Raw genomic sequence first — 23,765 nt, 5'->3', positions numbered from 1 at the left:
GCTAGTATGTAAAGTACAGTGGTCTTTTAGTTCATTTTTATTTTTTATTTATTCAAATCAGGTTTTAACAATAAAGAATAAACACCGGTTCCCTACAACGTACAGATAAATACAATCATTTAGAAGTATAGAATATGACAACACTTGATTTCACTAGTTCACTGATTTTGTCTATAGCACACAGGCATTTCTGCAGCACATTACGGTTTTCCCACGTTAACAAATATTGCAGTTAAATAGTCTTACTAAGAAGCGATTTCATAGTGCTTTACCTACGCATTTAACACTACATGGAATGAGTATTATTTGCTTTACACTGGCAACGTTTAAAAGTAATATTAAAGTACCCTATTTTGCTGTAAATCGTAAAAATAAATCTTTATGCAAAATTGTATAAAACATAAGAAAAACATAAAAGCTCACCAGTAAAGTTAGGAAAATGGCGTAAAAAAACCCAGACCCATCACCTCTACAATTACACGGCTCAGGAGTGTGGCACATGGGTACTGGGCTAGTCACCTCTAGGGCTGGAATGGCTCAGGGCATTGCTAGAGGTAGACACATTCCGTCTAGGGTGACACAGTAGACAGCCGCTCACCTTTAAGAATAGATGGGCTCAATGGATTGGCACAGATGCTGCTATCTATAGTGATGAAGGGGTTTGTTCAGCTGTAGGGATGGACTGGCACAATTGATCTATACAGAGTTTCTGACTTACAGGACTGGATAGGGAAAAGGATACAGAACCCGTCACCTCTAGGGGTGAATGGCTCAGGGATCCACTGCCGGTCACCTGCAGACATGACGGCGGGCAGTCCAGGCAAATGAGTACACAGCCTGCCACCTCTAGGGATGGATGGCACAGGGATACAGAACATGTAGCCTCCACGGAAAGATGCACACAGTTATCTTGGCATAGCGATATAAAGATTTCACCAACTAGGGATGAATGGCAGAGAGACACAGGGCCTGTTACATCTACGAAATGATGGATCCAGTGTATTGGCACAGACATACCAAGCCCATCACGTATTAGACTAGACCGGGCCTGGGCAAGTGCACAGGAATGAATGGACATCAGGACTCAAATCCCTCCACTGTGAGATGTGCCTCAAGACAGTACACTGATCACTCAACTGAAGTTCGACCTCTTACCTTGAAACCTGGCCATGAGACCAGCAAAAACAACTTAGACTGACCTGTGACCGACATTTTTCCACAAACAAAATTACTGGCCTGATATCTTGACCTCTGCGCTTCCTGACAACAGGGCATGGAGCTGTGCCCAGTAGCAGGCAGAGGGGTTCACTCATTGACTGGCAGCTAAACACTCCATCTGACCTAACTCCAAAATTGGGACCGCTATGACATTGTGACCTTTGACCCCAAGCATCTTGCCCAATAAGTGTTTCTCCCAGCATTGGTAACCTTGTAAATTGACAGACGTCGACCATTTGGACAGTGGTGAAGAGAGGAGGGACGCTACAGGTGGCCGGTGACACGCCATCAACATTTCCCCTGATCCCTTTTTACTTAGGTCTGACGCAGACTGTGCCCTTTGCCTCCTGTAATTTGCTTCCTTGTAGTATGACAAGGGCCACCTTGACCCTGTGACTGACACCATCCATGCCCCCTCTTGACAGGACTGATCCCTTGCTGGGTAGTAAAAAGAGGGTCCAGTGAGCGCCTTCAGTCCTTCTTCACCAGCCACACCTCGTTGCGGCGGCCATAGGGCTTCATTGGGGGGTCGTAGCCATTGCATAGGTAGAAATCCCGGTGGAAAGTGGCCTCATCGCCCAGCACAGACATCAGCTTTGCTGCGTGGACCACATAGTCCGCTTCCTTGGCATAACCGCCAAACTGCCTGTGAGGAATCAAGAAGGAGCGCGTTAGAGAGCGTCGCCAGCCGAAAGAAAGACACAGTGAGGGAAGAACATGATAAGCAAGACAAGGAGACCAACACACGTTTAAGGGTGCTAACGTAGGTGTTATACACAACACCTACCAACCTAGCAAGACACAGGGGGGGCTAGATATAAAGGTGGCATAACTCACGTCTAAGGGCGGGAACATGGGTTATACACAACTGGAACCAACCTATGAAGTACCAGGGAGGACAGCACAAGCATCTAAGGGTGGCAATGTGTATGTTATACACAACGGGTACCAAACTAGTGAGACAGGAAGGGCCGGGGACACGTCCAAAGGTGGCATCACATGCGCCGAAGGGTGGCGATGAGCGTGTTATATGCAACCAGTACTGAGAAAATGAGAGCCATGGAGTGTAGCTTATTAACAGTGGCCAGGAAGACGTTTCAGACAACTAGTACAGACTGAGGAAAAAAAGAGGGAAGGCAACACCATCACAAGGGGGGGCAAAGAGGGTGCTATACGCAAAGACTATCAATGGAGCGTAAGACAGGACAAAGGAGTCAAGATTGTCCAAAGGCAGCAACAAGTGCGTCATGAACTAGTTACATTACATCACACTTGAGTACACAGTTGGGCCCTTCCTCGCTCCTCCTTACGTTGATCATATGAAGAGACTCTAAAAATCCTCCTTACACTCAGTGTGTGGTCAGGAAGTCCTTATCAAGTTGAATACAGGGTCAGTCCCTTAACCATACCTTCATCTGCCGAGTACATTTTCAATCCTGCTTCAGGGCCCTTACAGTCAAGTCTCTTCCCCTCACATTGAGCCAGTGGTCTGCCCCTCTTGTGTATTTGATCCGGCCCTCATGGGCCCTTCTTAAACTCAGTCAGGACCGCCTTAGTTTGAGTACATGGTCACATTTACATTGGGCATATATTATGGCTCTTCCGCTCGCATGAATAATATCCAGTCCACATTCTGTGGAGTAAACAGCCAGGCTTCCCCACAATATGGCACCCTGAGACCACTGTTAGGTCCTCTTGTTCTTGCTTGCATTCAGCACATGGTCAGAACCCCCCCACTGCTTTTCCTTATGTTGTGTAGACATTCAGGCCCTCCTTTGCGTTACGTTGAGAGGAGAGTGTCAGGCCCTCCTGCTGCCCATACGCAGTCAGATCCTGCCGCACTCACAGAGTATACAGTTGACCCTGCTGTTTCACTTCCACTGAAGACAGCGACCAGTCCCTCCTAGCCCTCTGTACTATGAGCACGTGGAAAGAACCTCCCCCTCATGTAGAGTGTATGGTTAGACCACGCACTCATTAAATTGAGCATATAGTCTCTCGCCAACTTGTGCTTACATTTTTTTATATAGCAAGGCTCTCCTGCTTATGTTGAGTACACAGTCAGTCCCTCCCACTGCTGCTTACAGTGACTACAGAGTCAAGACCCCCACTCATCACATGGAGTACATGGTCGTCCCTCAACCTTCTCTTTACAGTGACTAGGGTCCGGTCCCCCACTGAAGCAGACGTGGAGTACCATATCAGAGCCCGCTCCTCTCTACGATAAGTACAAGATTAATCCTTACGTGGAGTATACGGTCAGTCCCTCACGCTCCTCTATCCTTATGTTCTCCTCAGTAGGGTTTGGCGGATTGGCTTGGTACTGGCTGGGTATGCGCAAGAGAACCGTCACCCGTGGCTGCAGGCTTCCGTCCTCCTGTGGATAAGCGGTGATGGAGACAGGCGCAGTCATACCCATCCCCAGACCTGCAGGTAAGAGACAACAGAGTAAAGGATAAACTAAGCGAGCAGGGTCTTATCCCCTTGGAAATAATGGTAGAGTCTTCTCAACACGTTGGTGGACTGATTAACTGAAAACATTCAAAAAGCATATAGGCAGTTTCTAGGAGCTTCTCAAACCACCATCTATATATGCCTTTGACCTCATAGCCACTTCTAGAGGTACCCGACTGGCGAGATGTCCATGTCACATTGCGATATTCTTCATAACCCCTGTGTCTCTGGTTCTTATGGATCTGGCCACAACTCAATGCAAAGACAAACCGATAACAGTGCAGTGAACTCGACGCAAGGTTTATTTATGAACTTCTAAAGGGGCTAGTCAAACACTGCACAACACCATAGATGTGTGTACCACAGAACCTATTGGGGCAAGTGAGTAAGTGCTTTTAGGGCCTGCTGTGGTGGAGGGGAAGGTCCAATATGCCAAACAGTGTGACATGAAGCAACACTTTCTCCATACTTCCCCACCTACAAAAACACTCGAGACACCAACTTCCCCACTTCTTTCAAGCAAAAAGAGCCTTCGGTAGTAAACTGAATAAAAATTGTGCATTAGCTTTGCCGGCCTGCCAATAACAGAAGACAGGATAGATACATATTTCAACGAATGCCACCAAAAAAAGACAGCTTCTAAACAGCCTATAGACCGAAATGGCCACCAATATAACATTTCATGTACTGATCTATCTCTTTGCGTTGCCCTACCTCTTGTGGTGCCACAGCAAACATTCTCAGATTAAGAAAAAGACAGAAAGAAAAAGAGGAAGAAAGAAAATGAAAATAGTGAAATACAATATTTTCAGATCTCTTTTTAATGGGAAAGCGTTCAGTCCAATATGTCTTGTAGATGGGAAACTATGACATCCCGCACCCATTTGGTACCTTTTAGCATGCATCGTGGATTTCTGCACGGTTTCCTTCAGTCTCAAGGCTGAAGGAAGCAAATGTCAAGAGCAATGAAAAGAAATGGAATTTGATAGAGCTGGACAGTTTACAACAAAAATGGAAGAAATCATAAGACAGTAATGATCACATTTCATGGCAAGCCCTGTGGCTATCATTATGCATGCAATCTTTTAATTGTGACTCCCTAGATGTCCGGTCCCTCCAACTAGCCAGCACAAAGGGATGAATGCGGGCTCCCACCTGCACTTGGTTAATCTGTGCGCAGATTGGGTAAGCGCACCTCCGTCTGTGGTCTATAATACTGTAGGCCTGTCATTAAAAACGGGATCCCTATTGCAATCGAGCAGGTAACTGAGTGCAGTGACAGTTACTACTCTTTTTGGAAGGCAGTTGGTGTGGTGACAGGTGCACACCGAGGAGTTTTGATGGCAGGTTTTTTAAAAGAATAATTTCCATAAGTAAATGAGAGAGGCATTTAAAAATATATGCATTGAGACACCAAAGAGCTAAAGAGGGATATAATGAGGAATTCTAATCCTTAGATGAGTGACAAAAGAGTAGAAGATAAGAGGAGAGATCAAGAAAGAATAAGCATGTGGATGCTGTTGAGTGATGGCTCCAATCAGCGGTAAGTGAAGAGGCCAGCCGCATGTACGAGGAGAAACAGAGGTGTCCTTTGCGGCACAAAAAGAGGGTGTTCTTGGCGGAGTGTAGATCTCTGCCGGCAGAAGAATATAATAAAATGCTTATCAATTTACGGAGTCAAGGGAACAAGAAGATTTATTTAATCTTGATCTTTCAGATGAAGACGGATGGAATTTGGAGTTTGGTGAGGAGCATGCAATATCAGCTACTTATAGGGGAGTCATCTGAGAGACGAACTGGGAAGAGATATTATCCCCAAGTCTATCTATCACCCTATTAGTGCCAAGTGCTGAGCAAGGGATCAAGCTGGTGAGTCCTAAAGTAATGGACCTGTAGGTCCATGGATAAAGAAGTCCAGGCTATTGGGAGGGCAGAGTATTCTAGGTTAGTAGAAGTCAGTAAGGCCTCTTCTACTCGAGATCTGGACCCTGACTTAAGTTTCCTATTTTGTCTTGGGCGTGGTCAAGGAAAGGGGTTGAAAAAGGCACTAACAGAGTGCCAAGATCAGCTTCTGGATATCTTGGGCCTACTAGCACGTTTACTAGAACTGCCAGAGGAAGCAAACTCCTAAGCCATGTCTATTAGATGGCCAGTAGTCCGGAAGCTGTAAATGTGGCTTCCAGGAGAAAGAACAAAAATAGGGGTCGTAGCAGGTTGTGACCAAATATTGTGGTGCAGCCTCAAAAGAGAAGGATTTGGAATGCCAGAGCATGAATATGGGCTATTAGTTTGCAAAGGAGTAAAGGTGGGTGTGACACTCAAGCATGGGTGAAACCAGAGAACGATTTGTTTTTTGGGAGGTGCAAGACTGATTTACATATAGCTGTGTCTGAACTGGGATGACGAAGTGAGCTAAAGAACGATGATGGATTCAACCCAGATCTGTGACTGGGGTGAGTGTCTGAAAAGTTTCAGCGCCCCGGCCATCATCTCCTTGTGTTTGCTTTGTTTGCCCTAAGTTGGCAGAGTTCGCCCAGACTTGGTCCCTTGCTCACTTTGCCACTGGATTCAAGCTAGTCTGGCTGATGAGGGCTGTTACCCCAAAACCGGTCCCATGATGCTTGTCTCTGGTCCAGGGAAGACATTAAGGTTTAGGAAGTTGGGTTCCATCCTTTAGATGACTGTTCAAACAATCACTTAAGTCAGCTGAAAGATCTAGTGCTTTTTGGGTCAGCTGAACCATGATCTATGTGTCATCCAAATATGAAATAGTTGGCACCCAAATGAGTGGAAACTAAGCAGCAGAGGTTGAACGCAGAGATTACAGTGCACTAGGGTAAAGGAGGAGCCTTGCAGCACACTGCAATTAATCATGGCACAAGCCGACCAAAAGGTTGCCAACCTTACCAATTGAGAACCATAACAATAAAGGATCTAAACCAATTGCAAAGCATACCTATGACCCTAGAGTCTGGAAGTCTTCTCAACAGCTCCGTTTTGATGTACCAGATTAAAACATGCAGAGTGATCGAGGAGTATCATTCTAACTGCATCATCCAGAATAGTATGGCATCAATGTCAGAGATCAGAGCCATCTCTGTGTCCCTCTGTTGTCAAAACCCATCTGCCTGTTATCCAACAAGTTGCCTTCTTCCTGAACCATTACAAAGCGGTTTATCTACCAGCTTCTCTTAGTTTTTTCCTAAGCCTGGTATAAGTGATATCATAAGAAAATGTATGTTACTTCCGATGCAGGCAAATTTGATTATTTTTGTAGTGTGGTAAATGCATCTTGCTTCCAGGAGTCCTGAACCATACAAGAAAGAAGTAAAGTAAGAGTTTAAACGGTTCAGTGAACTCTCCTATCCGTTCAGGAGCAAGTGCTTGGAGCACAGCAGGGGTAAAGGGTTGGGGGCGTGGGGGGCAACAGTGGAACCCAACTTAACAGAAAGAGTGGAAACACTTCTTCCTCTGATAGAAACCAAAAACTGGGCCACTCTAAATGATTAACCTATTGCACAGAAAGATGTAGATTCTCTTCTACTGCATGATTATTTCACCTTGTAGAAAACTCCTACTGAAATACACTCACAGTGCAATCAGTAAGACATAGTAATCATTTCAAACAGTTACATTGTAGATGAGTTATTCTTCATGCACTGTAACAGATATTTTAACAACAACTACTAGTTAGTATCCTGCAGCTGCCAGTATTCATACATATGTTTCAAAGTTGGGTATCTTATGTTTGATCTTGGGGAACCATTTGTACTCGCACCCTGTGCTCAGTTTCTGTGCTTTGTGTTGTTTTACAGTCATAATCTTTCCAAACAGGATTGCATTTAAGGTTTTTGGATTGCCTAAGCATATCAAAATCATGATCATTTAATGTTATCTTCTGTACAAACATCCCATCCTACGAATACAGTAAATGTATTGCATGCCGATAAATGGCAATTAAATAGAAAATAGTAAAAGAAATGCCCCTAAACTACACCACTGGCCTCTACTTTTCAAATACAATTTGGGATAGGGGAGGAGGAGCTTTTGGAGAGAGGCAAGATATAGCAAATATCTTGAAAAATCTTTTGAGCCTTATTCAACTACCCTCAATGTGTTTATAAAGCGGTCGCTAATGACGTTCCCAGAAACTTAAGCACACAATTGTGCGTCGCATGGAGTATAAAAATCAACCATTTATCTGTGAAGGGAGATCCTAGGAGTAATTGTGACTTCAGCTTTGATGATGGCTCCACCCCCAACCGTTCAAAATTTTAGCCACCCCCAAAGTTTGGCTCTAGTTGCGCCCCCATTTCCCTCTCATCATTTTCTTGGTCCTAATTTCATTCACAAGCCAGAAGCAACTTCAGAGCATTCCAACCAGCTACTGAATTCTTCCCACAGAAAGGGTAGCTGGCAGAGGACAGCAAACTAAAGGTAAAGTTCAGCAATCTGCGAGTAAACTTTTTTCCAACTGTGTTTTTTGGGAGGGAGGTTGAGGTTTTTTCACAGCAAAATAGTTGAATCCGATGAGCGACTGCTGTGGGTTGGCGGCCACTCAAGGCTACATGACGGAATTTATGGAAGACCACGTTCAGGACTGGGATCCCTGAAAGAGTTGAATTTCCCCGATTCAGTAAACTGTCTCATGAAGACAAAAGTCAAGTCAGTGCTGGAGAAGGGTGTAATTGTGCACATGCACATGTATGAAGAGAAAGAGAGTTTGTAAGTACCATCTTTCTGGTAGAGAAAAAGGAAATGGGTTTGAGACCTGTAATAACTTTACGAGAAATTCATCTGTTAACCAATATTTTAAGACCAAGGTTACATATCTTACGAGAGAAATTTTGCATGAAGGTATTTGATTATTGAAGTAAGACTTAAAGAATGCTTACCCCGCAGTCCTTACAGGAGAGGAGAATCAATGATACCTGTAGTTTCATTGGGCATATCAGCTTTATCAGTTTCAAAGTCTACCGTTTGGGCTGGCTTCAGCCCCTTGGTGCTTCACCGAGGTTACCAGTTGGGAGTTTCCATGGCGAAATATGGGTGCAAATTATAATGCATTTAGACAATTTTCTGATAATGTCCCTGGATCCAGAGAAATTGGAGCCCCAGTTAAGCATGGTGGCGACTTTGAAGGCTTAGGATTCATAGTGAACAGAGAGAGAAGTCCTTTCTATATCCGTGCAACATTTGGATGTTTCGGTTTTTCTGGTGGATAAAATGGAGATAGTTCTGAGGCTACTATTTAACACGGTCAGGAAGATAAAATATGTCTTAAAGCAGCAGGCAGTGTCCTAGAGGGCTTTGTCGCAGGGTACTAGGCCACTCTTGAACTCAGTTCTATTCTTGTGCTTTTTACAGACCAACTACCTTACAGGACACTGTAGCGCATGGAGGTGGTGAGTTTGCATAGGGGCTTTTGTTATGGCAATCAGATAATTCTGACAGAGGTGCAGCTCTATTGGTTACATAACTTGGATGCATGGAATGGTTGGCAGTTCCGAGCCTCTTTGGTTGGAAGGCTTGTTTGGATAATATGGAGACGGGCCAGTGGTCTGAACTGGAGAGAGGGTTACACATAAATTGTCTGGAGATGATGGCAGGCATTTTTGCACTGCCAAGGTGTAGTGATACATGGAGCAGTTCCGTTTTTTTGAGGATGCACAATGTTTCAGCTGCCCCATTTATCAACCATTTGGGGGAGCAAGCCAAAGGGTCTGCCAGCTTTAGCGAAGGAGCATTGGCAATTCTGTCTGGAGCACAAGGTGGATGCAAGAGCAGAGTATCTGCCAGACCTACAGAAACTGGTGGTAGAGAGTACAGCGACTGGAGGCTGGACTGGGATGGGATTGTAAAGCTTTGCCAGTTGTGGGTCGATTTGAGGAAAACTAGCTTATGTCAAAGATTACAGCTCAGTTGAAGAATTATGTCTGCTGAAGGCCATACAAAAGGGCTCCAGCAGTGGATGCATTTTTGCAAGATTGGAGAGATCTGGAGTGTGGTTAAGTTTTCCCTGTTGCTCTGACATTGAGGGTTTTGTTGTTGCAAGTGACATGGCAGACGTGTCAGGTTGTCTCGAGGACACCCTTTTGGGTGTCCCTAATGTAGTTTTCTGCTGTTCTGGAATTGCAGTAGAGGAACATTGGTTGATTTCAGCTTACTAAGGAATGCTGGTAGTACCAGGAAGAGAGAAGCTTCTGTAGGCAGAGTCCAAGGATCTGAAAGTTCTTGTTTAGATATCAGGGGCTCCGGAAGATTTGGTGGTCTTTCAGAGAAAATGTTGGCTTTACTCTGAGAGCCTTGGGCGCCTGGTACTAGGAAGAGCTACTAGGGAGTATGGAGATGATGGGGACCTTGATGCAGGGAGAGGCATTTGGACCCCATAGAGGAGTATGCAGTGACGCTGGCTAATTTCTGATCACATCTTTATAGGAAAGGCTTGCGTTATAGAATGATTAATTGTTCTAGATCACCAGTAGCAGCCCGTCACAGATTGGTAGCTGGAAGATAAGTTAGTAAGGATGCTTAAGTCTGTAGAGTGATGAAAAGCATTAAATTATGCAGTCCTACTGTTGCAAAGAACGGTAGGTTTGGGATGTCAATTTGGTTTTCATTCTGCTTGAAAATGTTTTGGAAAAGTTTTAACTAATTGTGTGTCAGCTGGTTTGTAAATTCATGTCTTTATTAGGTCAGTTCTCTTTTAGGAGGATTACAGAGAATTTGTACAATAGATTCAGATGACAGATTATTTGTTCCTAGGGGTGAGTGGGAGGGGAGCAAAGGCTAGCAGAGCTTATCGAGCTGGAGGACAATTATAGGATATCTTGACAGCAACAGACTGGTCGAAGGCTGGCATGTTTTCAAAGTTCAATTTAAAGCTAGTTGAGCATGCAGCATGCTCTTTGTTGAGAGACTGAACATGCACAAATATAGCATGCGGTCTTGCCATAAAATGAAGATTCTCCAAATAGTGTGATGGAAAATCTGGATTTTATTAGAGACAGGGGCTAGCACTACCTTTTGGAGGGGTTGGTTACTTTGGTTTGGCGGTTTCTTTGGAGTCCTTAGATTGAAAGGATTTAAGCATCATTTATTTTCTAAAGATGAGCAGTAGTCAGGTGGAAAGAAGTATAGCTACGAGAAGAAAGAACACAAGAAGTCATCATGGCAGGTTGAGGACAAATTCGTGGAGCAGTCGCAAAAACAAACCAATTGTAATGTTGGTGGCAAGGGTTAATATGGGCTAATATTGTGTTCTAGTTCGGGAATTGATGATTTTGTTTGAGCTTTTAAATGCTGCACTGAGTGGCAAGAAAAGAATTACATGCATAATTCTAGCCTTTGTGTCTTATATAAAATACAGGTTCTTCCAAAATACTCTCGGAAAAAATGTATATTCTTCTGCTGTGTCACAGTAGTGCATACAAGAGTAACAAAGAATTCCTCTCAAAAGAATTACACAAGAGTTTGACAGCATTTTGTAACCCAGAGTGCACCACTTCTGTCACACCAAACTCACTACCCTTCTGGTACGTTACCTCCAACTAACTAATCTTTAAAACACTAAAACAAGGTGGCCACCTCAAGCACAAAATTGGCCACCTCAAGCACAAAATATAAAATGCGCAACATATGGCCAGTTGAACAAGGAAACTGCATAATTAACACCTTTTCTCCTCATTCAAATAGCTATTCTGCAATGGCCTAATCAAAGCGAGTAACCCATCTTCAATCCCCAACAGACCCCCGCGCCAGCAAATACCTTCAAAAACATTCTTATCACATGTACTGGGCCCTTGTCAATGAATGCGGTTAACAATTCTTTATTACAGTTCCACTCTGCCAGACCAGAAGATCTCCTGCGGCAGGCCACTGCTTGGGAAAACGAACAAGGACCGATCAAGCCCAACCATCTACAGACTGTTTTCCAATGGCCCTTTTCTAACAGAAATAGACATCTAATTTCAGCTATGGCTCTCAGTAGACAGAGAACAGAAATTCTCTGAACACAAATCCACCCACGCAGAGGCATATAAACAGCATGCCTAACAATTTGGGATGGCCTGAAGAGGACAGCTGACAAACGTGGGTTGGTTGCACTACTACCTTCAGAAATGCACGGCCCTAGACCCTGTGCACGTGCAGACAATGCTGCAAAGACTAGCAGAGCTCATCGTAAGAGGACATCCAGTAAAATAAGCCCCTCCTATACACACAAAGCCTGGTAAACATGCCTTCCCTTGACATGTGCTCCCCGGTTTGTGGTGTACCACAAAGTTCAATTATCTCCTCCCATTGGTTTAACCTCTACGTCGCCCCCCTTTCGGGGCCCAATTAGATCATTCAAACTCACTGGCTTAATTGCGCAACTGACAAACGGCATCCTATAGATGATCCTAAAACTGGAAAACCCTGTGGACATAAATACATCTAGACTCGACAAGTGCCTCCTTGCCACTGATGAATGGATGTGGACCAACCATTTTACGCTCAACTCTTCATAGAGGATGACAATAGAAATGCCAATTCAATGTGGCCAGTGGAAATTGCGGCTCCTCCAGCAACACTGAGTGAAGTGAGACATCTTGGAGTAGCCATGGACTCAAACCTGTCTCCGATTGTACAGACTGATGAAATTACAACACTTTCCACACTGTGCGAACATTAAAACAAATCCTCCTTTATACAGCGTATCAACAAAATAAGGCATACAGATAACTTCTTCACCTCCACCCAGGGGAGACCATGACTCCAGTGCTTCAAGCATTACAGTGTCTACCTATAGCATTACACCCTGCTTTTAAAGCAGGCTGCCATAAAAGCACTGTATTATCCACAGCCCACTTCATGGAAAAGGCTCACCTTACCTGCATCAAAAATGCCATTGATTCTCCCAAAAGAAGACACTACATAAAAAAAAACAGCACCATGACTGGTAGGCCCTGCGTATAAGAAAAAGCACAGCAGAGGGTAAAAATTCCAAGTACCTGTCGCAAAACTCTGGAATTCCTTGCTAGCTAAATTATGAAACATATATCACCCAAAATGTGGTAAGGATGTGTAGCCTGGCAATTACCAAGATAAAGAACCCAGACCATCAAACATCTGTGACCACCACCACATAAAAATATCAATCAATGTAAAACACTGGCCAAGAGTGAACAAAGATCTGGTAATCCACAGTGCGGCGCTGTACTGGCTGAACAATTCACACACAACTGATTAACTATGGGCATAGAAAGAAATGGAATAGCAAAGGAGCCCATGACTAGCCATAACCCAATGCATGTCAGAAAACTGAAGCACACAAACTGCAAAGAAATGAATTAGAGGGTACAAATTTGGTACAGGCTACAAATTGCTTTTAGTTACCGGACACCCAGTTAAAACACCCACAGTGACCCCAAACTTAACAGGGCTGTTACAGCATAACAAATCAAATCACACCAGCTTAATCGACCACTCAATACTAGAATTTGCGAGGAGGAGCTACGCAGCGCAGCAAGATGGCCGCATGAGCTCCCGGCTCCTGCTGACCTCCGTCCGTCGATCGACTATCCTGTATTTAATCCTGGTTTTTAGCTGGACACCCGCACAGATGAATAGCTGCTGAGTCCCTTGGTGTGGTCCTGAGACTCTTATCGCCCAGATGTGTTGAGTTGTGTCGTGTTGAAGTTTCCGGCCTACCCCACCCCATGAGCCGGGGTCTCGAGTGCTGACCCGGCCGGGCCGCAACTGACCAACATCGGCTGTGGGACCCAGACCGGGTCCGGTCCCTTGCTGCGGCAGAAAATACTGGCCTGATTGTGTGTTGTGCTGTCGGTCTGCTACATACAAAGGAGGGGGTTATCATCGACTGTCTGCCTTTGGGGGGGTTTCTGCTCCGGCGGCTGCCGCCCCCGCTGGGGTGGAGCCCTCGATCGAGCGGCCGTGTTTGTGACCCGACTGTGCACCCCCCATCGCCGGACGCCCCCACCCCAGTTTGTCTGCTCGGAGACTCCGGGTACTCCCTGATGTCGAGAAGAGAGCGAGTGGCGGAGGTCTGGGGAAAATGTGAGCCGTCCTTGCAGGCCGTGATGGGCACCATTGGGGAGCTCTACTCTTTTATGAAGGCCAGGCTTCACGAACTGATCGCTGGCAACACCGAAACTGCGCGATCGTGCCTGGCGCCTGTTTCATCTGAGCACCTGCAATTAGCGGACTATCACACGGAAGACCGAGACCCCTGTCATGAAACTGATCTGGCGCCTTTGTTCTGGTCGCGGAGTGCTAGCGACCTTCCGACTCTGGAGAGATCACTGCCCCCATCACTGCAGCCCCTTGCCGTCGGAAGCACAGTCTTGTTCCTCCCTACCCCGGGGTTTGATGACGTTCGATTGATGCCGGGAACCCCTCCCGTCCCTGCCGAACTTATGGAACTGTGGTCTATTGAATACTTGGACGTTGGGTCGGTGACGGGGAACATACCAGCTGTGGAGGTCTACGAGGAATCGTGGAGTTCGAGTGGACACGTACTACCTATCTTTGACTTGTTTATGCCTTCTGCCTCTTCTGGGGCCATGGTGGTACTATCAGACAGAGTTCGCACGAGAAATCGGACGGGTCAAGGATGATATGGTTGGTCGGGATCTGACTTTGGGGCTTTCGAAGAAGAGGGAACCACTAATTCACTGTTTAGCGGGAGGTCGGGCGATGTTTGACGTCTTCCCTTTGTTGACTTGCTTGATATTTCGCTACTCATGGTTGATTATCCTTTAGGGTTGTACGCTTCGGACGGGGGACGGAGGATACGGGGCGTGTAATACATTTTCCTCCTCCATCTTTTTCTTTTTGTATCGCTTCATCCTTTTCTTTAATACTTCTTTACTCTTTCTATATTTCGGGTTCTGTTACTGGGCGACAGGCACGCTGCTAGGGGGGTAGGCCGTAGCCATCTGCAGGGGTGCAGGGTGGGGGGTTGGGGGAGGGGTTTTCTTGTTTTTCCTTTCTTTGTTTCTATGGCCTTTTTCTCTTTGCTTTTTCGGTTTTCCTTTCACTTTCTCTTTCTCTGGGTTTGGGATCAGCATAACGGGTTAATCTTTGCGTTCTCATTGATTTTTGTAACTTATGCCTCAATTTTTGCTACATTGTGGGTATCAATGGACGGGCGCTTGACTGGTGCATACAGTGATTGTATACAGATATATCCCGATTCATTCGATGCGGCCCGATGTTTTAACTGTGATCGTTTTAACTGTGTAGGCTTTGCTTAATTGGCCCGCCCATTGTACGACTGTATTTTATGATAGGGCACCTGATCCCCCCCCTATTTCGTTATTTTATATTGGAGTCTTTTACGTTTCTCGATTTAATCCTGATTTAAAAGTAAAATTAAACCTCATTTATCCGAGATATGATCTGTATTTGCCGTGATACTGTGTTTCTATCGTGCAGCCGTGCCTTCGGGATGTTCGGCTAAATAGCTGTGTACACTTTTCCATGAATAAAGGTTTTAATAAAAAAAATAAAAATAAAAAATAGAATTTGCATAAGTAACCTGCTGCATATGTTTCGTTGTTAAAAAATATTGTTTCTTTAACCCTTTTGCTGCTGCTGTCGGCCAACGGCCGTCGCGGCGCACGTCCCTTGGCCGACGCGACCCACCTGCTTAATAGAACGTTCAAAGCATCAAACGGGTTAAATGTGTAAGCATTGGTCTCGCAATTATGAAAATGCCAATAAAACACCTATACACCAAAATAAAAAAAGTTACCTGCTGCACATAGCTGGTACCACAGAGGACTGAAATATAGTCCATATTTGCAGGCCATGACAATATTATCCAATATCAATCCAGACAAATTACGGTTGTATAAGCAAACACAAACCTCGTTCATCCTGTGCTCCCATAAGGAAAAGGATGTAAAAGAGTCTATCGTGTCCTTTGACATCTCTAGAGCTCTCGCACTCGCATAAGGGATAACTAATACTGTCCATCCTGTCAGATCCCTCACTTTTTTTCCCCTTTTCTTCTTCTCCTCTCCTTACAAAATTTGTTTGCTGCCTACACAGCCAGATTTACAGGGCCCTTCAGAATCTTTAACCGAAACACTGCAGTCAACATGGGAAATAAATGGGAAGATATAACGAAATCATAAACTTAACTCCAAACATGCAGTATGAGCCTTAACCACCAACCAACTTCAATCATGCCTTTCTACGCCTTCTCTCCCACCTCTTCCCTCCCGCACACTGCTAAGTGTTGCACCTGAAGATAAGATAAGGGCATTCCCTCTGGTCACTCATGCACGACACCAAAATGCTTGCCACGTTGGTTCACAACAGCAAATACAACACCCTTCCAACCACGCACTCCCTCATGGCGGAGCATGCTAATCATCCGATAAGGAGTTTGGCACACCACAATGGAGTATGAAGTGCTATATAAATGCTATAATACAATACAGTGCAGATACACTCCATAATGATTCTGTTGCCTCACATGCAGAGTGTGAGGGCCCCATCCTGAGATGGGCAGCACAGAAAAGGCTCACCTTTGTCATTGCTTCCACCCACATACTTGAGGAGCTGGAGAACTGCTTCGTTTGAAGCTTCATCAAAAGGCTTCCCCGTCACCTCCACGGTGGCATACTGACCGCCATCATACACTCGCTCTTCGAAGGCCACGCCATCCTGGGGGATCAAAAAAATAGGGGGAGGTTAGGATCACTAAAGGCCACAGAGGGAAGTAAGACTGCCTTCGAGGGCAGAGAAGTGTTGTGATAAATACAGAGGGCTAGGGTGTACAGTGACACCATCCTGAGGTACAGAGAAAAGGGGCGGGGGGAGAACACGGAGGGCCAGAGGGTAGTGACACGACTGACATACAGAAAGGAAAAGGGGGGACTTCATGATCACTGAGTGCAGAGAAGCAAAAACACCCGCATATTAAGAAAGCTGATAGATTTACGATAACCATCAACAACGTTAACTCGGAAACCTGCTGCAAGTCCCAAATTTCAGCCCCTCGGATCCCAAAAAAACAACAGACTTCTATCCAACTTTCCTGACCCTACCAGGCCATCTATTTCCAACTACAAGATCAGCTTGAAACAAACACCCTACTTACGATTAGATGGGTTTCAGACCTAAAAGTAGCATGTAATCCACACTCCCCTCTACATGGAATTACCTTTCTTGACAAGCAGACTCATATGGTGTATGCATTTTACTTCTCATTGATCTGTCAGGGGCTTTTGACATTTTACCACAAAAACCTTCTCAACTGCAGAGTACTCGTAATTAAACAAGCTATTAAAATTGTATCTTTCATTTAAACCAGGCTCAACCTAAATTATATCTTTAGGCGACTTTCTATCAAAACCTCAGAAACTACCCTGTGGAGTCTAGGAAGGAGCCAGCCTTTCTCAACTACTTTTCAAATATTAACCTCAAGTCTCTTGCCTCACTGAAAAAAATAGCATTTGATCACACTATCTCAACAAAAAACAAATTATCAGTACAAATTAGAACACCACCCTCACTAAAGATGCCTTTCTACCTTAAACTCAATCCACACAAAAGAAGTAATATTCTATGGAAGCAAATCCTTAATTTTGAACTTTCTCAATTGGGAAACAACCCTGGGCAAAAATCACAATCCCATCAAAGTCACAAACTTCTTGGTGTGTTAGTGGACACAGACTTGGCATTGACACTTCAGAGTTGTCAAAACGTATTTCTTTCATTCAGATAGATGGAATAATAGGTGACTCCTCTGCTTCATGGCTTTCAAGTGAAGAGTCACAACAAACATGTCCATTCGAGACCAGAGTACCCTACGGCCTACGCAAATATGATAGACCTAAACCTTCCATCCTATTAACTTGAAAGACTACAAGGGTTCAAATTGCAACCGCAATTGTGAACATGTATCCCTAGGAGCTCATAACACCAGCTATAAAAGCACTTCACTGCCTCCCACTTTCACTTGAAATAGCATTCAAATCACTGGCCATCAAACACAAAAAACAAAGCAGGCCCTAAATTTCTTGAAGCAAAAATGGTCTTGTACAACACAACGTGTCACCTTAGATCATGCTCTGAATGTCCCCCTGTAGTTTCTCTGTACAACAGAGCCCACAATAGTTGCATTTAGGTCAGTGTTGCTACACCGTGGAACTCAATCCCCAAACATCATTAAAGTAAAGTCGATGGCCATACCCATGAACCCATTGAGAAAGTTCTGGACCACATCATCAACCACAAAAATCAACAGGTACAGTTTAACTCAGCTCTTCCAGTAAACATCCTACCCACAACACATAATAGCAACATACGGGAAAATTAACATCTGCTAAAGAACACTTAACATCACTCCTAAGCTAGCGGAACTAATGCCAACACAATATAACAAAATGCACAAACTTATAAAAGTTACATCCCAAAGATACACAGTAAAACTAAGACTACAAACACCCAACTAAAACCCTCAAATAACAGTTTTAAATTCTCATCTACTTCACACCACATAACCAAACTCCAACAGAAACACAAACCATACGTTTATCCACACTCCAGAACCTTTTTAATGATACAATGAACACCGTCATGTTAGATGTCAAAAATCTAGTTAAAAGTTGCTAAAATACCAGTAACATGACCAGTACACTCAGTCATGCAAGCCAGAATGTATCACCTGCACCCTCCGCTCCAAGCAGATAGAAACATGAACTGACAGATCTCGGGATCGTCCAAATCAAAATATCTCACATCGACCAATGAGACAATTAGATATTTTCTTTTCATTCTTTACTTCACCCAAAACACCAACTCCATCAAACCACTGCTTAATCTGCCACGAGAATACTTTTAGACACGAAGGTACATATTTAGATCATGAATCACAGGCCCCCAATGACCCATTTCAGTTACCATTACAGAACTGTTGACCTCATAACTTTAATGTGAAGGATAAGGAAAATGAATCTTAGGTCTTTGTAGTTAATGTTTCCATAACAATATACTAAGCGAAAACTCGTGGCTAGCTCATCCCCGGAGACTCAAAAGAAATATATTAACAACATAAGGGCGAGATCACGTCGCTAACAGTCCCCCATTTATGAACACCAAATAATCTATTCCTTCACATTATCTAGGCGTCCAAATAATTAGCACTTGAAAAAATACAAATGGTACCAAAGTCACATTTCAAATCATCTACCAGGCAATTTAGCCTGTCAGCATAATCATGAATGTCACATTTAAAGCAAATGTGTGCTTCTGCTTACAACAACCAAAAGAACTTCATACTGCCTTCCACAAAAAGACAAAACTCATGAACGCAGCACACTAGGTCTGCTTTCTCATACACTGCCAAGAGAAACTACCTCTGTACAAAGCAGTACTCTGGACAGGACTCGTAAGACTTCTCTTGCACGCACTCTAAGCAGACCTGCATTAAAGACTTTTACCTGGAACAAGACAATGTTATTCCTAACTCGTTGCTGGTCTACTTTGCCTCCTCTGGCTGATGATGAGGATTCTAAAATGTTTATTTTCCGCCCTGGATTGTTTACTAGGCTTTTTGCTGTAGGAAGGACACTCTCCCTTGAGGGAGCGCTGATTTACATCATACACCAGCTGTGGCCTCAGCCCAGGAACACCACCTGTGTTAACAAACAGCATACTATTATGAGCAGTACTTATCCCATACACCTAGCTTATGTCGGATATCTACGCTTTCGCTGGACTCTCAATAGCACTCGACTCTATATCACACACCATCATTATAGAAAGGCCTGTACATGGTCATCCTCAGACAACACGTTATATAGAACCCTTGGCCCCAACAGGCAAAACAAGGCAACAATATAGTTGGCAAAATGCAGACAAACATCACTGACAGGCACTATGGACAGACACCCTAGAACCCCTCCCGAGCACCTTGAGACGCTCACGGGTAAGTAATCCCGCTTTATAAGTCCCTCACTAATTGACTGACTGAAATGTTGCTTAGATTTCTTAGGTCAAGCAGTGGACAACTGGCCACACAATGCAGAAAAATGTGTGTCTTCAGCTCAACTACCCGTACACACAAATTTCTACAAACATCTCCCAACAGTGAAAGCAATTTACATTCAAAACATTGAGCATACCCTGTACTCATCACATATAAACAAACAAGCAAACGTCGGGAACAATCGATTGGTGGCCTTTTCAGATCCATGTCAGAGGGCCCCAGGTCCAGCATCAGCTGTGAAGCCGTTTCAATTATGTGTGGCTCTATACAAAGGCGGATAACACAACAGTTTAAAAGACTCTTGATACCAGCTAGCACACGAGCCAACACTATCTCAGCGGGCCATTGAACTAATCGTGAACGCACTAAGCAACAACAAAAAAGGAAAGCATCCTAGAGTGATTTGTGTCTGACTGACGGGTTAAACACCAATCAATGATAGATATGCCTAAAAAAAAACAACACACACACATACGTGTTGCAGTGTTTAACTCTGGAAAAGGGGTGTGGATCACACCAAAAGTTTCAAACCCCCTATGGAATAAAATCAAACTTTGGAGCTCAAAAAGGCAATGTTCACCGAAAGATGGTTGGTTCTCCACAGACCCATAAAATCTCTATTTAGGGTAGCCCGCAGTCCACAGTTTTCAGCCATACACAAGGATGCAAGGTGGGACCTTTAGCAATGCCCTGCGCGTTTCTTCCATTTCTACTCCCCAAGTTGCTCATATTGCTTGTCAGGTGAGTTCAGTGTGTGTAGCCGCCTCACTGTGTTGTCATTAACCCCCTAAATTGTGAGACCACATAACTGACTCTTTGGCTGTGCAAAGTGTGCAACGGCGCAGGGTGCATCTTTCGGATCAAGTTCCTCCCAAATTGTATTCATTGCTGACAATAGGTGGTCTCAGTCATGCCATTTGTGATGTCAATGGTGGTATTTGAATAGCCATCAGTGCAGCTGTACAAAGTTGTGAACGGTGAACATGAGTTCTAGTTTGCGCAGCTAATTCGGACTGGGTAATTTGAGTGGTTTTAGCTTTTGCTTTACATCCATAATGCTATTTTAAATGTAGCTTTTTATGGAATTTAAGTTTTTTAATATAAAAAAATGTTAATGAAGTCTGAGCACAATTTAACTATATCTTAACTTTCACAACGTTTTTATTTATCAAAACATGCCTTGATCAAAGAACAAATTCGTTAAGGGAAAACTTGTTTCACTTGTCCTCCCACGTGGGCACGAGCTAACGGGTGAGAGGGGAAACGTCAGTCATGTGAGCAGAAAGAAAGGCCAGTGGGTTGGACCGATTTATCAGCAACAGAGAATCCACAGAGAACACCACGCCCTGCTCACAGAGCAACGACACAGCCAGCTCTGAAAAATGCAGAAAGGCAACAATATAACCAATGTGCACAGTAAGCTAAATAAGGGATAGAAGAAATCCGTATTGTCGTTTCTACCCCCAAGAGCCCTGAAACTAGAGTTCGGGAAAAGAAAACCGATAGAGAGGGAGTTAAATACTTGTCTTATTTTTCTCTCAGCCTTCAACTGAGGCCTTTGAGGGGACAGGGCAGCAGCAAGTGGGTAAAGGGCCGCGTCGGTCTGACCGGTTTATCAGCAGTTGCGAGTTCTCATATCTGACCACAGACTGCTCACGGGACAATGACACAGCAAGATTCAAACCTTGCAGGGCAGCCCAAAATATGCTGACGTGAGCAAAAGGGAGTGCCCTGTTAATGATAGAAAAGACTGAGTTGTATTCCAGGACAAGCTTAAGCCTCAATTTTCTACTTCCAATATATTGTGTACGAAAGGCACCTCTAGGGATGGAAGGGTGACGTCACTGGTGAAGGATAAGAACTTGCCACCTCCAGGAATGAATGTCTCTGGGGATTGGCACTAGTCCTCCCTTTTTCCGAAGGGTGCATCTCAAGTCACGTGATACTGCAAGTGACTAACACATTATGTCTATTTAACAACATGTGGTATTATTTTATATGCATCTTTTATGCATACTGTATAACTAAAATGTGAGGCGCTACTGCTCGGACACCCTAAATCTTATAAAACAAACCGTACTAAAATAATACTTTGAAAAAATTATGACATCTGGGTGTTTGTAGGCCTAACCCAGAGCCGAATATCACCTCCCCCCTCCGATATGCATTACTATTGTGTTCTGTTGGTATTTCGCTCCGTGTCCCCAGTTCTTAATTTCTCTCATCCTAGGACATTACCCGTCTCGCCTGAAGTTCCCCAGGTTCTAACCCCGTCACCCTGTTCCCACCCATGTCACTGCAGGGTGAGGGGAGAGGGCGAGGGGAGAGGGCGAGGGGGGAGGGCGAGGGGGGTCATCACCACTTCACAACCAGTGACATTTTCTATTCACTCCCCACCCAATATACACAGCACGGACTCTCACAGCTGCCACCCAAAGGAACCATATCCTGGCTCACTACCATGACTGGCTCTCATTGCCCCACCACAAAAACTCCTGTTATCGCCTCTTTTATCCACAGGGTCCCTTCACCTCACTGCTACCCATCCCTGGGGTCCCAGTTCTCATTGCCCCACTCCACTGACTTGAGCTGCTGTCACCGCCTGACCCCACGTGAGCACTGGCCCCCCCACTCCTCCCACTAAAAGCCCTTGTTCTCAGTCCACCCCATCCTTCAGTGCTTACTGCCCTTACAACTGTGCAGGTTATATGTCCCTCCATCCCTAGTTCTCATCTTCATCCTCCTCAGGATACTCGTTTCTCACGGCCCTGCTACTCACCCCCTACCATCCCAACATTCTACGGTCTTCTCACACCAGAGAACACGGTTCTCACCGCCTCCCACCTCAAGGGTCGAGGTTCTCATTCCTCCCAGTCGAGGGGCCCTGGTTCACCCCTCTCCAGCGCCCCCAGAGACCCATGCTCTCACCCGTTCTTCCGCTCTCTGGACCCGGCCACAGTTCGTCTCTGTTCCCCCAAAAAGGGAGTTTTTGATCATCCCAAACATCGTGCCTCACACTCCGCCGAGGAAGTCCTGGGACAGACAGAAATGAAAAAAGTCAGGAAAATCCCAAAAGTGTTGCTGGGTCCCCAGATTCCACAACCCACCTGCGCCCGTCTGTGTCTAGCTTTACCCTATGTTGATCAGTAATAAGGAGCTGCGCCTGCGACGTGTGTCTGTACTCTGTAACGATGCTGGTCCCTGTGCCTGCCTCTGACCTGCAGCTATACTTTCACGGTCTCCCGTTCACAACTGCTCCTGCTTCGCTCGGGTTGTACTGCTTATCCCAGACTTTACCACACCCCTGTCAGTGGGCGCGGCTCAGCCTGACAGGAGCAGGGGTGGAGCCTACCAGGACGTGTCAAGTGTCTCAAGCTCCAGATAGAGGCCATCTTAGACTGGCACCCTCCAGCATCCGTGTGTGTGTGTTTTTTTTTTTTTTAATTTATTTATGCGTTTTTATATAGCGCGGACTTTACCCGAAGGCGTCAGAGCGCTTCACAATAGGAACAGAAAATTACAAATGAACAAAATTACAAAAGCAGACGATAAGTAACATGAGGTAAAAGTGACAATTGTGGGCAAACAAAATACATGAGGTAGCAAACAGTGCAATACAGGAGGAAAGAGTGGCAAGTGTGCAGGTTACAAGAGAAAACAAAGTACAATTAAGAGGTGTAATACTGCAATATATGCTAGACAAAGAGGCACAAGAACAAACGTTACGAAGGCAATGGTGGCACTTGTGCAAGTATCAAAAGCAAACAAAATGTGAGAGGTAGCAAACAGTGTGTTACAAGAGAAAAGTGACGTGTGCAAGTTACAAAAGGGCAAGGAAATCTAACGTTTGCAGATACAGCCCCGAAAACCAACCGTCGATTCTGTACAATTAGAAAAACCTTCACAACCAAAGAGAGATAGAGAGACTTACAATATTTAAGAGTCCATTTTACGCATTTAGCTCGACCTCAAAAGTCATCTACTACTGTTTAAACAAGAATTTGCAATGCAATAGGTCTCGCAGTTACGAGAGTTTCAGCTATTGGCACTGTAAATAACAATGCCTTTTATTTATGTTTTTAAAACA

At 44.7% G+C, this 23,765-nt stretch overlaps 1 protein-coding gene across 2 annotated transcripts; it reads right to left on the bottom strand.

Moving 5' to 3' along the window:
- Nucleotides 1–21: 21 nt before the first annotated feature.
- Nucleotides 22–22,967, bottom strand: HEBP1 (heme binding protein 1). 2 transcript variants are annotated; one of them, XM_078640747.1, is made up of 5 exons: nt 22,812–22,967; nt 22,607–22,711; nt 16,212–16,350; nt 3,465–3,645; nt 22–1,864 (listed from the first exon to the last, which is right to left on the bottom strand). In XM_078640747.1, exons 2-5 carry the CDS (start codon nt 22,682–22,684, stop codon nt 1,690–1,692), a joined length of 573 nt encoding a protein of 190 aa, XP_078496873.1. In that variant the 5' UTR covers nt 22,685–22,711; nt 22,812–22,967; the 3' UTR covers nt 22–1,689. The 2 variants fall into 2 exon arrangements, with proteins under 2 accessions (XP_078496873.1, XP_078496879.1); XM_078640753.1 differs by having other exon boundaries at nt 22,897–22,930.
- Nucleotides 22,968–23,765: the final 798 nt, after the last annotated feature.

The sequence above is a fragment of the Lissotriton helveticus genome, chromosome 1_1, assembly GCF_964261635.1.
Source record: "Lissotriton helveticus chromosome 1_1, aLisHel1.1, whole genome shotgun sequence".
Classification (NCBI taxonomy): domain Eukaryota; kingdom Metazoa; phylum Chordata; class Amphibia; order Caudata; family Salamandridae; genus Lissotriton; species Lissotriton helveticus.
The sequence above is the reverse complement of the archived record's forward strand: the minus strand, read 5'-3'. Positions and strand labels throughout refer to the sequence as shown.